The sequence below is a fragment of the Oratosquilla oratoria genome, chromosome 2 (genome assembly GCF_046742065.1).
Source record: "Oratosquilla oratoria isolate Oo_2021 chromosome 2, ASM4674206v1, whole genome shotgun sequence".
Classification (NCBI taxonomy): domain Eukaryota; kingdom Metazoa; phylum Arthropoda; class Malacostraca; order Stomatopoda; family Squillidae; genus Oratosquilla; species Oratosquilla oratoria.
The window spans coordinates 83,114,362-83,131,438 of NC_134778.1; the positions used below are offsets into that span (position 1 = coordinate 83,114,362).

At 40.7% G+C, this 17,077-nt stretch overlaps 1 protein-coding gene across 2 annotated transcripts in view; it reads left to right on the forward strand.

The window, feature by feature from the left end:
- Window positions 1–4,243: 4,243 nt before the first annotated feature.
- The window catches only part of Hydr2 (abhydrolase domain-containing protein 2), a 76,872-nt gene continuing 64,038 nt past the window's right edge, over window positions 4,244–17,077 (forward strand). Inside the window, exon 1 of one of the 2 annotated variants that reach the window (XM_076212281.1) lies at window positions 4,244–4,443. In XM_076212281.1, the coding sequence (XP_076068396.1) occupies window positions 4,289–4,443 (155 nt within the window). In that variant the 5' untranslated portion in view covers window positions 4,244–4,288. Of the gene's footprint in view, window positions 4,444–16,063; window positions 16,159–17,077 lie in introns of those variants that run through there. The other variant, XM_076212286.1, reaches the window with a different exon arrangement.

Sequence of the window (17,077 nt, forward strand, 5' to 3'; positions counted from 1 at the left end):
TACAGGTTACATGAAATTATAGAGACATAAGTACAATTGAGATGTGAGTGGAAGGGGAACAAGCATAGCTAAAAACATGACAATCCGTCGCGTTCCAGTTGGATCATCGTCTCCTAAAGGTTCAACCGCATTACCTTGTGTGCTTACGGCCAGTGTGCCACCGAATATGAGTAAACACTGGCCAAGCAGATCCAAGTCTTAGTCATTAAACGACGTGAAGAAAATAAAGATCTATTCTTACAACGTAAGAACCCTCTCAGAAGACCACAGGCTGGAGAATTTAATGGAAGAACTAGACAACATCAAGTGGGACGTCGTAGGACAGAGCGAAGTCCGAAGAGCGGAAGAAAAGCTGAAACAATTACAAGATAATCACCACCTATTCTACTATAGAGGTAAGAACAAAGAAAGATCTAGTGGAGTAGGATTCTTGATAAACCGAGATGTTGCTGGTAACATAGTGAAATTCAGTAGTTTATCAGACAGCAGACAGGGTAGTTTGGATTGTGATTAGGCTGTGTAAAAGGTACACTCTAAAAATAGGTCAGGTTTATGCACTAACTTCACAGAGTTCAGACGATGAAATTGAGTCCTTCTATGATGATTTAAGTCAGGTAATGTGTCAAGAAAAAGTAGGTACATGTTGGTATTAGACGACTTCAATACTAAAGTGGGGAAGAAGATGGGAGATGAGTCGTGTATTGGGAAGTTTGGAGTAGGCAAAAGAAATGACAAAGGCGGGATGTTAGTCAAATTAGCAGAGAACTACAACATAAGGATAATGAAAATTTTCTTCCAAAAGCGTGTAGGTCGTAAATGGACCTGGAGAAGTCCAAATGGAACCACAAAGAACGAAGTAGACTTCATATTAGGATATGAGAACAAGAGCGTTAGCAATGTTACGGTCATAAATAAAGTCAACATAGGAAGTGACCATAGAACGATAGGTTGGACAGCTAAATTCAATTTCAGAGCCAAGAGAAATAAACTAGTTAAAAAAAAATAAGTCTTGCAAAGGTTAAGGATAATAAGAAGAAATCTCAGTTAGAAATTAAAAATAGATTCGAAGTTCCAAGAACTAACGAAGACACCGTCGAAGATATGAATTTGAATTTAGTGAATATCATTAGGGAATCTGCATAGGAAGTAGGAATTACAAAAAATATCAGAGAAAACAAATATTCCAAAGCTACAAATGACTTACTTAAAACAAGATGGACCATGCAGATTAAAAGCAAGAGACGCGAAATAGAAAAAGTATAACTAAACAAGCTTATCAACAAAAGGCAGAGATTAGAGAAATGAAAGAGAAACATGAATGAAATAGAGGAAACTATTCGGAAAGGCAATAGTATTAAAGGGATCAAGCGCAGACATGTTTTAGGAAGACAGCAAATGATATGTTTGAAATATAGAAATGGAGAGATCATTAAATGCAGACAGAATGCTAAAAAGAGTAGAGGAATTTTACCAAGAGCTTTACTCGTCGAAGACCGTAATTGAGTCAGTAAATTCATCTGTAAACGTTAGTGTACCAAAGATTACGCGGAAAAACACCTGGGGAAGATTGTATATCGATAGATCTTTTGAAAGACGTAGGGAAAGAAGTTCATATTGTGTTAGCTCAGTTGTCTACCAGTGTTTATGTCAAGCAAGCGTTCCTGAATCCTGATGTAATGCTATAGTGATTTTGCTTCATAAAAAAGGAGAACAGAAGGAATTTAATAACTACCGACCGATTAGCTTGCTATCAAATATATATAAAGTATTCTCCAAGATCCTTACAAATAGACTGAGTCAATTTTTATGGAAACCAACCGAGAGAACAGGCACGCTTTAGAAGCGGATATTCAACTCTAGAACACGTGCAGGCGATGAACCAACTAATCGAGAAAACGACAGAATACAATATACCTTTTTGTTTAGCTTTTGTAGATTACGAGAAAGTCTTTGACTCGGTAGAACAAATAGCAATACTAAACTCGCTACGCAAGCAGGGTACAAACGAAAAGATCGTAAAGGTTCTAGAAAAGATTTATGCTAAAGGCACCGCTATAATTCGACTACATAAAGGTACAGAAAAGATCAAGATGGAGAAAGGAGTTCAGCAAGGCGATACAATTTCACCCAAATTATTTACAGCTTGCTTGGAAGAGATTTTCAGAAGGTTGAGTTGGGAAGAGAAAGGTTTGAAGATTAATAGCGAATATTTGAATCACCTAAGATTTACGGATGACATTATTCCTCTTTCAAAAAGAGCAGAAGACTTGCAAGATATGCTGAGTGATTTGAACAAGGAAAGTTTCAAGGTAGGTGTAAAAATGAATAAGAGTACAACCAAAGTAATGTTCAACACGAAAGTTCAAAGTAAAGAGATTATAATCAATGGTGAGAGTATTGAAGAAGTTGAAGAGTATAGTTATTTGGGCTAGATGGTGAAAGTGACCAAAGATCATGAAAATGAAATAAAAAGACGTATTACAATTGGTTAAAAAGTGTTTGGTAAGTATGATAAAATACGGAGAGGCTCTCTACCTCTATGTCTGAAACGTAAAATGTACAATCAATGCATTCTGCCAGCAATAATCTACAGGTGTGAGACATGGAAACTGACGAAGGCGAAGACAAAGCTAAGGACTGCACAGAGGAGAATGGGGAGATCAATTATGGGAATAACGCTGACCGAGAGGAAGTTGGGTGAGAGAGCAGACTAGAGTGAAATATATTTTAGAGGCGGTGAGAGGAAGTTGAACTGGGCAGGTTAGTGCGAACGACTGACGAGCAATGGAGCAAGCGTGTTACTGAGTGGACGTCGCGAGATGGGAAGCGTGGAAAAGGGAGAACAGACAGGTGGAGAGACGAGATCAATAATTTTGCAGGAGTGACATGGCAGAGGTTGGCGAGGTCGTGTGAATTATGGAATGCTATGAAGGAGGTATTTGTTCAGCAGTGGACTCAGGATGGCTGATTTGATTTGGTTATATATACTCGTATATATATATATATATATATATATATATATATATAAATATATAATGTATATATATATATATATTTAATGAAGCGGCCTTGCTGTGGATGTGCTGTGTCTTGCGACACTGCTGACCCAGGGCAGTGGACAAGGTGCAGGGATGACCCGTCATCCAGGTGCTAAGATGGGAGGGAGGGTGGAGGGGTGTGGAGTGTATTCAGGGATGGAATGGGTGGGAATGATTTTATGCCTTTTCCTTGTAAGGGAAAAAAAGCCTTTGGTATATATATATATATATATATATATATATATATATATATATATATATATATATATATATATAATGTGTGTGTGTGTATAATTGTAATCCCTTGTAATCCTTATACATATATATATATATATATATATATATATATATATATATATATATATATACATATATATATATATATATATATATATGTGTGTGTGTGTGTGTGTGTGTATGTATGTATATAATTGTAATCCCTTGTAATCCTTCTTATATAAATATATATATATATATATATATATATATATTATATATACATATTATACACACACACACACACACGTGTGTGTGTGTGTATAATTGTAATCCTTCTTATTTATATATATATCTATATATATATATATATATATATATATATATATATATATATATATATATATATATATATATATATATGCACACACGTACACTATTTGGAAAAGGAAAACGGCCCTAATCGGTCTTGCGCTGTTGTGGTTCTAAACTGATATTGTTCTAAAGCTCTAAGCGAACGTTGACAGTGGATTGGGCTGCTTGCTTGTAGTGTTTAGTCATATTTGCCTTATATTATCAGCCACGTTTCCTAATCATTTGGTTACCGACAGGTAGCTTTGGCCTCGAGATCTGTACTACAATATCAGAAATTCAAAATGGGCATTTTGTGCGTCATGGGTTACATAAGATAGCTCGACATTACAAGGCAACGTTTGAGCAGCCAGTTCAGCTGACAATTTAGTGTTTGGGGATGAGTTGCCAAGTCGATGATTACGTCTCAAGATTATATTTCTTTTGGTAATGTCCAAGAATCTTTGGCCGATGCAGGTCCTCAAGATAACGTGTTAATATATTATTAAATGTGTAACATTTTCAAACCGTGGGTGGATAAGTTTGATGCAAGATAAAGAATTTATAAATATGGCGGTATCTGGCAATGTAATACGCGGGCGCGAAGCCGCGAACAAAAGTCGGACCGTCCGACTACTCCACTCATTGATGCTCAGTGTTGTTCCAACCACTCGCTGGTGAAGATGTCTGCTGTGATTGTGTTCGCCGTCTTTCTTTTGATCTGTTCAATACTTAAGTTCTTAAATGTGACGAGCCCACCCAAGGTTCCCAAATTAGTATGCAGCGATTCGAAGTTCCTAGAGCTTGTGCTGAAGTACTGCCCGCACCTGAATGAAACGTAAGTATTATGTATACATACCCTATGGCGAGGGAAAGAGGGCGAGCAAAGGTAGAGGAGGAGCAGACTTGGGCGGGGCAGCGGCGTTAAATAACGTCATGCAAAATGTATCCTCTCCAAACGTCCTTCTCTTCTTCCTCCTCAAACCTAAACTTTGGTCTAGGAATAACCCCAATTCTTTAACTGTTGCACGTGAAACAGTGAATGTCAACGACCGTGAGAAATCTGTATCCCAAACGAAAAGCGGTGTAGTCATCCTGTGTGTGCTTGGGGTGTCGTGTTTGCCGCCTGTCTACGTACAATTATTCCCTGCGCTGTTGTAGCTCGTCATAGTAGAACAAACTAACCCTAATTTCTTGATCCGTGGACGATTTATTTACTAGAGGGGCAGTGATGTCATGAATTTGGGTGAGTCAGTGGACGCGTGGAGTCGTTTGCATGACAAGTTTTTGTCCCGTGGGCGGGTGATTACATCGTGTGTGTGTGTGTGTACATTTGCCGACTATCGATTATTGCTCTAGGGTTTGCAGTTGTTGTCAGGGTCGGGGGAAATCCGAGTTTATTTAGCGTTATAATCATGATCACATCGTTGATATTGTGTTGTTTCTTTTGAGAATTCTAAACGTGTATCACCATTGATCATGTTGATTTCTTAGCTTTAATCTAGTGATTTTGATTAACGTCGTTTGAATATTAGTTTTTCTCAGGTGAATTCATAGATGTTAGAAGATTTCTTTTAATATACGACTGTTGTCAGATGGATTTTATTCGGCTGGGGTATGTCTCTTTGCTTAACGGTGAGTGTTGCATCTAGATTTAATTAAATAATCTGTTGTTAAACGACGAAATGCTCACAGCTAACAAATTCCACACAGTATGATTAATTTTTTTAAACAGAATGTTGCAAGGAAATGGTCTGCTTCGATATTGTTGAAAAGTAGGTTTGCTTGTAAGTAGATATGGTTGGGAGATGTAAACATTGCATACGCAAAGGCTAAATCGTGATTTGCCATACATATTCCCATTAACACGGAAACTTGAGATGAAAAATGAGAATGGGTCTACGCTTGCCTTGTCCTCAAATTTCCATAACTAGTTTGAACGCGTTACACTAGGCTTTAGGTGCAACAGCCGCTCTTTGTGGATTTGTGCTAAAACGACATTCCAGCATTTGTGATAAAAATGTAAAAGTTGGACTGGTAGTGAACCGGTAGTAGCATGAGTGAGAAGAGGACGCCCTCATAGTTTGGAATGATGGTGACTGTTAATTTTTTTTCGTTTCTCTTCAGACAGAACGATGACTCTTCATTCACACAGAGCTAAGATGAGAGGGAATCAAAGGGCTACCTCCCTTGTAAAGGGGAAGCCCTTGGTACACACACACACACACACACACATATATATATATATATATATATATATATATATATATATATATATATATATATATATATATATATATATAAAATACAATTTTCCTTCATCCACTTCATACCACTGAATTACCGGTATGTGGACAAGGAAAAATAATAGCTAAAGACATTGTTGACCTGCTTCATAACATGATAAATAGTAAACTAAAAGTTCCTATCTTTGATAGTAAACATGCTATGTACAAGCTTAAAGTAACACGATATAATATTTTTATGTATACAAATTGCTAGTAATTAATATTCCTCTCAGGATAAATTCTTCTCACATTGAATTCAGAAAGAATTATAATTGATAATTAAGTGATTTCTCATGTTGAGAAATCTAGTAAAGAACATCTGTGTTCTCGTTGTCAGTTTGTCTCCATGACGTCATAGATCGAGAAAGTTCTGTTCTCACGGAAGGGGAAGATTTCCATCGATTCTACCTCGATCCAGAATACTCTCGTTTTTAATATTCAATACGCATCCATGCTAAATGAACTCGTTCTTTTTTATAAGTGAAGTTGATAGTGTGACGAATTTATAATGTACAGAGCATCAAGAGAAAATGCGTAGGTGTAGAATGTTTATGTTGTGATTTTTGACAGCTTCGATAGAAAGCATGAGTGAAGGAAAACATGGCTGTTACCATGTGCAAATAACAATTCTCATTAAGGGAACAACACAAGTAAACGAGTTCCAATTTTCCAGTATGGAGCTGGGTAAATCAATGTCGCACAGTTAATGTTTTAGGGACACTGATATAGCAGTCTTTTATCTCAAAAAAATAATACTGATCACTTGTACTTTTTCTATAAATCCTTGTATATGCATCTCCTTAATATATAACATCGCCTCTTCGGTGTAGTCTTGCCCCCAAGGATAAATGCGCTGGATATTGTCAACCCAATAAGATGATAGATTTGGCTTTTTTCATGTATTCACAGGGTTAAGCGGCTCCTACACTGTCAATATTATTTACCCATTACTCCCTTGGCTCTGTAAAATGTGGTACTGCAAAACGCTAGATGCGTTCACCATTTTCGTAGGAATTTTCCTCGATGGATAAATGAAATTGCATGCCGACGGCCATTATCAATAGCATGAAAGGGTTTCCAGTCTTTCTTGAACCACCCAATTCAATGCCATATTTTATACAAAGGTTAATCCTCCAGACTGTGTCAGTAAAGACGTTAATAAGGGGTTTTTAAAGGCCAGCATCGGGGAGATGCTCCTTTTTGACGTCCGTCGCGCAGGACCATAACATGTAGGTTGTAGTTACCAAAGGGAAATTATAAACAGGAAGCTAAGAGTTTTCGTCTGTGTTAACAACTTCGAAGAGCAAAGGGAAGATACTCAGACGGGTAAATTTGGAGAGATAACATTTAATTAGGAGATTAGTAGGCGTGTGGGAAGGGAAAATGTTGGCGACATCTTCCCTGGTCTTGCCAGGCACAAGCCTACAACGTCTTACAGTGGAATTACCCGAATATATTAAAAGGTTTTACTAACAGTAGATTGACCCACTTCGTGCATTGTAGCTCTTGTATATTGACGTTGATAATGTGCTACATAAAGATTGTCACACATCGGGACAGTGTTAGGATAGGTCAGGAATGCAAAGCATTGTTTGCATAAGGCAGACCTCTATATCATTGCGTCAACTAATCTCTTGCTGTGGGAATGTTTAGGACGTGTCACTACATGTTGGTTCTTTGTTTATATTTAAGACTTTCGAATCCGTTTTGATTTATCTTCAGCTTTGTTGAACAAAGATTAATTAGAAGAAACAAAACACTGTCTACAAACAATTCATAAGCACCACACTCGGTTATGTGTCCACAACATGGTTCATAATAATAATAATAATAATATAAACTTGCATTGTGAGTAATAACAGGATGCCCCAAAACCACCCAGACAGATCACATACGGAAACCAATATCCTCCCAGTAAAACACCAAATTAAAATGCTATGCTAGAACCGTCACCCCCATTCAACCGTTTTAGTATATCACATAAGCACAGACAGCTCAGTACTTAGATATATACAACATGCCACCCGTGCCACAAAAGGCATCTACAAAGAAACATCAATTACTAAACAAGTTCTAGACAGACCACCAAAATCCGTTTGACATCGGTTTAAAAAAAATCTTAAGAAAGAACCATACCAGCACATTTAGGTAAAAGACAGTCGAACTCTCAAGACAATATTCACCCAGTATTCACATAATCAAACTGCCCCAGATGCAACCACCACGCAGAAGACAGGAAGCACCTCGTCCTACAAAGCCCCACACCAACAATCCCTAGACAACAACACAATATCTCGCTCCCGAGTGACCCATTGGCCTGTCCGGTGGATGTTGCTGGTTACATGGGAGCTGCAAGTCTCTTGCAAGGGAGACCTGGGACAACGGATTGATCTGTTTAGTCAGTTTGGGAACAAAATATTCCTGTACCAATGAGATCAAAGTCATGGGACGTGGGTTGGTCTTTTATCGGATTCTGGTTGACCTTCTGGAAGGTCTGACGTCTGGCGAAAGACGTGATATTTTGTCCCTAGCGCTAGTCATGTCGATGGACATCTTGCCAATGAGAGGGCGAAATGGTTTTCGTGTGATTTTATATATATATATATATATATATTATAGAACTTGTGTCTCCTATATTTGCATTTTTCTTTTCTTTAGAGATTTTTCATGCCATCGCTGAAGGTTGACAGTAGAATTGAAACACCTTGAGTGGTGAGTTCGTGGGACTGGTAGTGAGAGGGATAAATGATTAAGGAGGTCGCTTGGCTCTTTGCGGAAGAAAGGTTGGCAGTAGTGCAGTTTTGTGTGTGGCTCCTGCGGTTTTATTTGTGTTGGTCAGTAGATTTGATTGGCTGAATTCTGTGTGTATGTGTGTGGCTAGTTGGAGTGTACGGGGCTGGAGCAATGCTCATGGGGTCGCGTCTTTTTTTCCTTCATTTACTATAACCTCTTGTCGATATTTCTTCTCGCAACCAGTAATATTTTTCAGTCCACTTTCTCCAAATTTGTTTCCGGTTTAGATGTCATCATATCGCCTCTCTCTCTCTCTCGTTCTTCCAAGGTGGGAAGTCCCCGTTTCTGCAGTCTTTCCTCATAAACCATGTAGTCTAGGCTAGGTGTGTGTATTTACCTAGTTGTATTATACGGGAAGGGAAGCTGTGCTCGTGATGACCCGTCTTTGTATCTCTAAACATCCAGATTGTTCTTAAATTAATGTATGGTGTTTGCACACACTGTTGTTTCGTCCAATTTGTTCCAGACATCTACCACTCTGTGTGGAAAACTTTTTTTCAGATCTCTCCTATAACTGTCCTTTTTGAGTTTCTTTTCATGTCCCCTTGTTTTTCTTCTATCCCACTTTAATAAGTCTTCTCTGTCAAGAACTTCCATGCCTTTCATGATTCTGTAAATAGCCAATAGATCTCCTCTTCCTCTTCTTTGTTCCAGGGTTGTTAGTTCCAGTTTGGACAATCTTTGCTCGTATGTCAATTTTGAAAGCGTTGGGACCATCTTTGTTGTTGCTCTTTGGATTCTTTCTATTTTCCTTGTATTCTTTTTTGTGCTGGGTGTCCACAGTGTCGCTCCGTACTCCAATCTTGGTTTTATCAATGTGACTAGTATTTTCTTTACCATTACCTCATCCAAGTATTTAAAGCCACCTTTAATGATTTTAATAAATTGTAGGTTTCTCCGATTATTTTGTGTGTTTGTGTATGTGTTTATGTGAGTCTGTGTGTTTAAACTAAAATTTCTTGTTGTGTAGGTCTCCAGTTAAGTCTCTGACACAAACGGACTTTGATCCCCGACTGGTCACGTAGCAATCTTGTCTTGTTGCCAACCCCCTCCCCCCCTCTTCCTCTCCCCCTGCTCCTCCTCAGGGTGGACTTGGTGTGGTTAAGTGGTAACCTTTGTCACCCATCAGGACCTTTGTCACTTTATCATAACATTGCATCAGCAGAGTTGGTAGGCTGTGATTTCACGGAGACTGATAAGCGTTATCTGCTTGTGGAAAAAGAGGGGTTGTGTCACAGAACCTTTATCTTTCTCGCTTAGTGACCACAGCTCCGATAAACTCTCTCTCTCTCTCTCTCTCTCTCTCTCTCTCTCTCTCTCTCTCTCTCTCTCTCTCTCTCTCTCTCTCTCTCTCTCTCTCTCTCTCTCTCTCTCTCTCTCTCTCTCTCTCACACACACACACACACACACACACACACACACACACACACACACACACACACACACACACACATTCTCTTTCTGCCCCTGTCTCCCCCTCTCTCTGCCTGTTACTCCCTAATCCTTTGTCTCTCTTCCACTCTTCATCTCTCTTCATCTTTCTTCATCTTCCTCTCTCTCTCTCTCTTCTCTCTCTGTCTCTAACTCTGTTATTGGAGACTAGAATCCAGTAAGAACAATGTTGGTCACTGCACTTGCACGATCCCTCCTTTCTACAGACTGCCCCCCTCTTTTAGACATATCCTTAACCGCCTGTGTGACTTCGGTGTGATATTGTCTTTGAAAATAAAAGCGCTGTTTATCGCTAAAGAAAAAATGCTACTATCTTACCTTTTTTTTCATGTTCTGTTTTTTCCTTTCCTTCGCCCTCCTTATCCTCCCACCTTTTCGGTTCCCCTCCCTTTCGGACCCTCGCCCTCCCACCATCCATGCCAAGTACAGCTGAAGCTCGCCAGAGGGTGGGTGCAGCAGCTGTTGTTGCTGTTGCATGGGTCTTGGCCTTCCATTGATTGACTCAATGTGTTGCACTTGTTTCACTTTTGACTACTGCGTCGTTGGGTTTCTCCGTGTGTGTGTGTGTGTGTGTGTGTGTGTGTGTGTGTGTGCATGTGGGTGCGTAGGCTACATTGTGTGCACACACGTGTACCCGCATCGTACACATTGTATGTGTGTGCGCGTGTGCGTGTTATACTCATGCGTAATCATATGACAGCCCCATTTGTGGATGATGTGCTCTTATCAGGCATCCTGTCTGTGGTTAGCAGAGACCTCTGCCTAGTTCTTTCGAGGTAGACGAAGGGGTGATGTGCTTGGATATTCACACAGGAGAGGTATTCTAGTGAATACTCACGGAGGGAAGGGGTAGGGGGCTCGAGGAGAGAAATCACTCGCAAGGAAAATGTGTTTGGAAGGATTCGAACCGTAAAGAAGTCCAGGACGCGTTACGTCCTTTCTCGGGGTATTTGCGATAAAGACAGGATACACGGTTGATGTCTAAGATGATAGCGGGTAATTTCATATTTGGTTTAGATTTGTTTGCTTTGGAATGTATTGAAGGGAACCAGAGGGGACTAGTTTGGTTCATAACGATGCCAGTTACCTGAATGAATGGATAAATTAATAAATAGATAAAAAATAAATGGATAGATAGAAACCAAACAATCCACTCATGGGAACTCCACAAACATGACCAGATCAATGAGATCGAACGTATGGCAAGTTATGGTTAACATTATAAAAAAAAATTTAGTGCTTGCGTGTTCACCATCCCCCTGTTATGCCTGATGGGTGTGTCAGTTGTCACGGCACGTTAGTTGTCTCCAAAAGTGACGATATTCGTACTTTCTATCCCTGTCGACCTCCTCAAATGAGGTCCCCCCAACGCCTCAGGGCCCTTCGGACATTTGATCCCCATCTCGTTCTTGGATATTCCTTGAGTCTTCTGCTCTCTGTTTTATTCTTCAGGGGCCATAGGACATTTGATCTCCATCTCGTTCTTGGACGTTCCTTGAGTTTTCTGTCCTTTGGTATACTTTTCAGGGACCTTAGGACATTTGATCCCCATCTCGTTTTTGGACGTTCCTTGAGTCTTCTGTCCTTTGGTATACTTTTCAGGGACCTTAGGACATTTGATCCCCATCTCGTTCTTGGACGTTCCTTGAGTCTTCTGTCCTTTGGTATACTTTTCAGGGACCTTAGGACATTTGATCTCCATCTCGTTCTTAGACGTACTTTGAGTCTTCTGCCCTTTGATTTCCATTCATATAATTTCATACCTATGCCCTTACATGACATGTCCAGGCCATCTTGACCGTCCCATATCTCCATAGTGTAGTACAATTTCTGCTCCAAACCTTTCTCTTATAAATTGTCTCCATAATCGGTTCAGCTGTGTGTATCTGCACAGTAGATAGGTTTTCGTGTTGTCTCCTCTACTGTCTGTACTTTACTCATTACTGTACTGGTCATTGTCCAGTTCCCACATCCATATTTGAACACTAGCACGCATATATATGTATATATATATATATATATATATATATATATATATATATATAATGTATATATAAGTGCGTGTGTGTGTGATTCACCATGGTCTTGGATCACGTGTTGGACTCGTGATCGACAGCTATTTCCCTCCCGGAAGAGAGCTCAGAGTTCATATATGACCGATCTGTGGGTAATGCTGTGACCTTACACGCGCATACACACCCAACATCCCGCCCACGAGAGTTGGAGTAACGACTCGCAGCACAGTGATACTGATTTTTTTTTTAGCCCTGGGCGGGATTCGAACCCGGACCGCCGTAGTGGCGGCCGGGAACTCTATCAACTGCGCCACACTTTGTGTGTGTGTGTGCATTCGCAAAGAAATCACTATTTGGAGGATTATAGGAAACATGTGTTCGATTATATTTGATCCTGTATGAGGAATAGGGGATATGCGGGTGGAGAAAGGGACGGGGAGGTGATTAGTGTATAGATTGCCCAAGCCAAGGTCAGCGTTTTCGGCGTGCACACATTCCTGTTTGATTGTGACCCGATTTTCTTTAATGCCCCACGTGTCTGTTGGCCGTTTTTAGTGGTGTATTCGGGGGCGCTCCGAACGGGTGAAATTACCTTCATTGTCACTCACAAGGCGTTACGACGACCTGCCAGTATGGGTGCAGTCTTTATTGATTTACTTTATTATTCCCCGACCTGAGTTGAATAAAGCCAATGGATAGTGAACAGAATATAATGGAAAATGTTACTATAATGGAATATTAAATTTTTATCGCTATCTGAAGATGTTTTTGGTGTTTGTTTGTGGTGATCTATTGTATATACATATGTATGTATGTGTGTGTATATATATAAATACATACATATATATTTATATATATATATGTATATATAACATGTGCATGTGTATATATGTATATACAGTATATATATGTATATATATATATTATATATATATAATATATATATATATATATATAAATATATATGCCTGTATGTTCATGTATGTATATGCATATATATAATGTATGTCATGGACACGGGTTGGAGACAATAGCAAATGTCGCAAGAATTTTTTTGGTAAATCGTGACACAGCAAGGGACCATACAAGCTGGTGATGATATTTGATAGCTTTACTGCTACGTCATTGGATTTTCTTTGGTGTGTTTGATACGATGGGTTCTTGCAGCTGAGTAGAATCGCCTGTCGGCAGCTGGAACAGAGAGATTAAGCAAGGTGGATTATATTCGTATGCTCCACGTTTCAGAGGGTGAGGGGTGGAGGGTCTGGGCATTATTAAAATCGAACGACAGCATCCGAATGTAAAGGATTGGTATCCCTCTCTCTCTCTCTCTCTCTCTCTCTCTCTCTCTCTCTCTCTCTCTCTCTCTCTCTCTCTCTCTCTCTCTCTCTCTCTCTCTCTCTCTCTCTCTCTCTCTCTCTCTCTCTCTCCCTCTCTCTCTCTCCCTCCCCCCATGTGATATTGATTGTCCTTTTGAGGACAGCGTGTTGGCAGATACTCTCTCTCTCTCTCTCTCTCTCTCTCTCTCTCTCTCTCTCTCTCTCTCTCTCTCTCTCTCTCTCTCTCTCTCTCTGTCTCTCTCTCTCTCTCTCTCTCTCTCTCTCTCTCTCTCTCTCTCTCTCTCTCTCTCTCTCTCTCTCTCTCTCTCTCTCTCTCTCTCTCTCTCTCTCTCCATGTGATATTGATTGTCCTGTTGAGGACAGCGTGTTGGCAGATATGTCGTTCCCTATAATACCTGGTCATATCTTTAGTGCACCAAGAAGCTTGTGTAGCTTTGGACGCCTCCTAAAATCTATAAACTGGTCCAGTTTATTTCTCTATTTTGTTTTATTCTATTATGTATTTATTTATGTTTTTAGCATATCTGTTCCTAACAACAATCAGTCGCGTCCTTTTGGAAATAGAAAGGTGTTCATGTTATTACAAGTGTAAGTTTACAGCGTGTCAGGCTCGCCTTACGCGGTAGTCAGGCGGCACACACTCACAGACAAAGCTAATCTAACACCTCTCTACCGAGTGCACCACCTGTCCATACATTAAAGCTTTATGCGTATCCACCCAGACATGCCCCAGTATGTCTAGGCTGGTGAAATGAGGCCATTCCTGTGGGGCAGAAGAGAACGCGACAATAATGGCCCTCAGGGATTAACATTCTTGCAAGTAAGTGTGTTTTATAACTGATGACCATCGTCTAGCTTGGATGGCCAAGTCGGGTAACTAGCACTAGCAGATGCTCTAGACCGAATCCAGGTGTTTATGATGACGAGGCGATGTGAAATGTGGCAGTTGGAATGCCTACGCTGACTCGACCGATGAACTTTGGCTCTTCGGTCAAGCGACATGACGTCACCATCCCGGTATGACGTAGCACTACGACCTGAAGGAGATTGCTATACGTAGACTTTCGATTTTGTGCGTGCGTTTCGGTGTCTGCTTACACGTATTCAAAGCAGGTTTATGGGCAGTGAAGATCGTGCTGATGCCAGGGATTAACATGAATGAACACTGGTTACTGTAATCTCGCTGCATTCCCCCCCCCAAGGTTAAGTTGGGAATTAAGTGATTCACTCCTTACCCATACACTCCTACACACTCCTCGGAGCTGTTTCCTTAACAAATAAAATCACTTAGCGACAATATGTTATTAAAAACAAACTAATAAACTTGCTGTTATCCTGATTGGATTCGGGCTTGTCGATAAGTGACATCGACATAACAACATTCACAGTAACGACAAGAACACTTTTGCCAACATCAGTGACAGCATTACCGACAGAGAACAGCATCACCGTGAATAACATGAGCACTTTGCGACGCTAATGCCAACAACAACAACAACAACAGGACCAACACTAACAACAACAATTAAATAATAAAGATTAGATCTTCTCATCCCTCTTCACCTTCTTTACTCTCCTCTTTCTCCCCCTCCTCCACCTCCTTTTCCATTACTTTATCCTCCACCACCCTCCTCCTCCTCCTTCTCCTCCTCCTCCTCCTTCACTTCCATCATTACTCTTCCATCATCCCACTCCTCTATCACCTCCATCAACCCCCTCCTCCATCACCGCCGTTTCCTCGTGCATCACCTTCTCCTCCCTGTCCTGTGTCGCTTTCTTCCGTTCGCGTGACTTTTGTCGTGCCGGATCGGACCTAACTTCCCAGTTTGGCCCCACGTTTTACTTTGATAGCCATCAGAGACTAATACTGGGTTCCTTATCGGGCAGAAGCCTTCGAGCTCTGAACTCTGCACGCGACTCGGCCTATTTTCATTCATCCTGAGTTCACGGTTGACGAAGTAGAGTCTTCCATCCTCTTCTTGTACAGTCACAAGCAAAAGTTTTGACCCACCCAAAGTTTTTTGTAGTTACCACGTGTATTGAACTGTACAGTTCGACAAGAACGAGGCTGAGCAAGTTCTTCGGCGCAAGGCCTAGTCACCGCCTTGTGTCAGTGCGTCTTATAAGGCGAGTCTGCTTGTGTGACCTTGACTTTGTTGTTTTGACCGACCACGCGACGTAATTACTGATTCATCCTCATAATGGTGATGGAAGGGTTTGGGACGGTCTTGTGGTGGATGTGTGTGGAGGGTAGAGGAAAAGGAGGGCGTGGTTGATCCTTCCTCTCATGCAACGAGTGAGAACAGTCCACTACTGCGTCCTGGGCGATGACGTAGAAAGGCCCCAAGGGAATCTATGACGTCATCAATGTGATGTCATCTTTCCTTTCGTGAGGAAGGGGTGTTCTCGACTCGTGGTCCCGTTGTGTTCTCACTTTCCTCCCCGAGAAGGTGACGTCATCACAAGAACATTGTCGCCACGGAAACGGTGTAACGCGGTCACGTGAGAAAGAGAGAGAGAGGGTCAGGGTAGGGAGGGAGAGGTGGCTTCCTCACACATACTTAGTCGTCGATGATTTCTGGGAATCCAGGTGATGGTACGCATCAGGAAGCGGTCAACTGGAAGTGAAGGCGTCACCTTTGCCCCATGTGCTCGGGCCTCCGGGGTAAGTAGAAGTCACCGGGAGAGGGGGGGGGATAAACTGGACTCGAACACGGGTCCTTGATGTGCCGGGCACGACCGAAAAGGAACCCGCTATTCGGCACATCACCAGGTGTCGTGTTCGCATCGGAAAGTCGCCGAAGAGGACAAAGGCGGGTGTTGTCACACAGAGCTTTATTGTCTTGATTGTTTTGGTTTGAGTCGGATTTAACCCTTTCAGTACGGGACAGTGCATCCATCCATACATACAGTACACTCGTACTGTATGCATGTATGGCACGTGTGGCTGTTATATAAATGAAGAAACCTCATTTCACCGTGGGAGGGATAAATGCAAAGAAAATTCCATTGGAAATATTAAACAGTAGATGGTAAGATCTTTCGTGTATCAAATCTTTGACAAACAGTACAAAATTAGAAAATAGAACAGGTTTTTTACATACACAAACACACACACACACACACACACACACACACACACACACACACACACACACACACACACACACACACACACACACACACACACACACACATGCAGCTATCAATTTGTCAATACCGGAAGCACTGATAGCGTTATCGCCCGTAAATATTGATGTAAAGATCCCTTTAAAGCGGCACATAACTGTCAGTAATAGTGCAAGGTATATATATATATATATATATATATATATATATATATATATATATATATATATAGTGGGGTAACAATGAAGAGCATAGGGGGCTGTAGTATAGAATCGTAGTACAGTATAGTGGTTTCTGATCTCTCTCTCTATTTATCTATTCTTTTTTCTATTTTTGATGTGTCACTAAGCCTTTCACTATCTTAAGTGCAGTATTTTGCATTGTAATAAATGTCATGAATGAATTTTATTAACGTGCCTTCTCACCATAAATTATATTTTAGTAAAATGACAAGA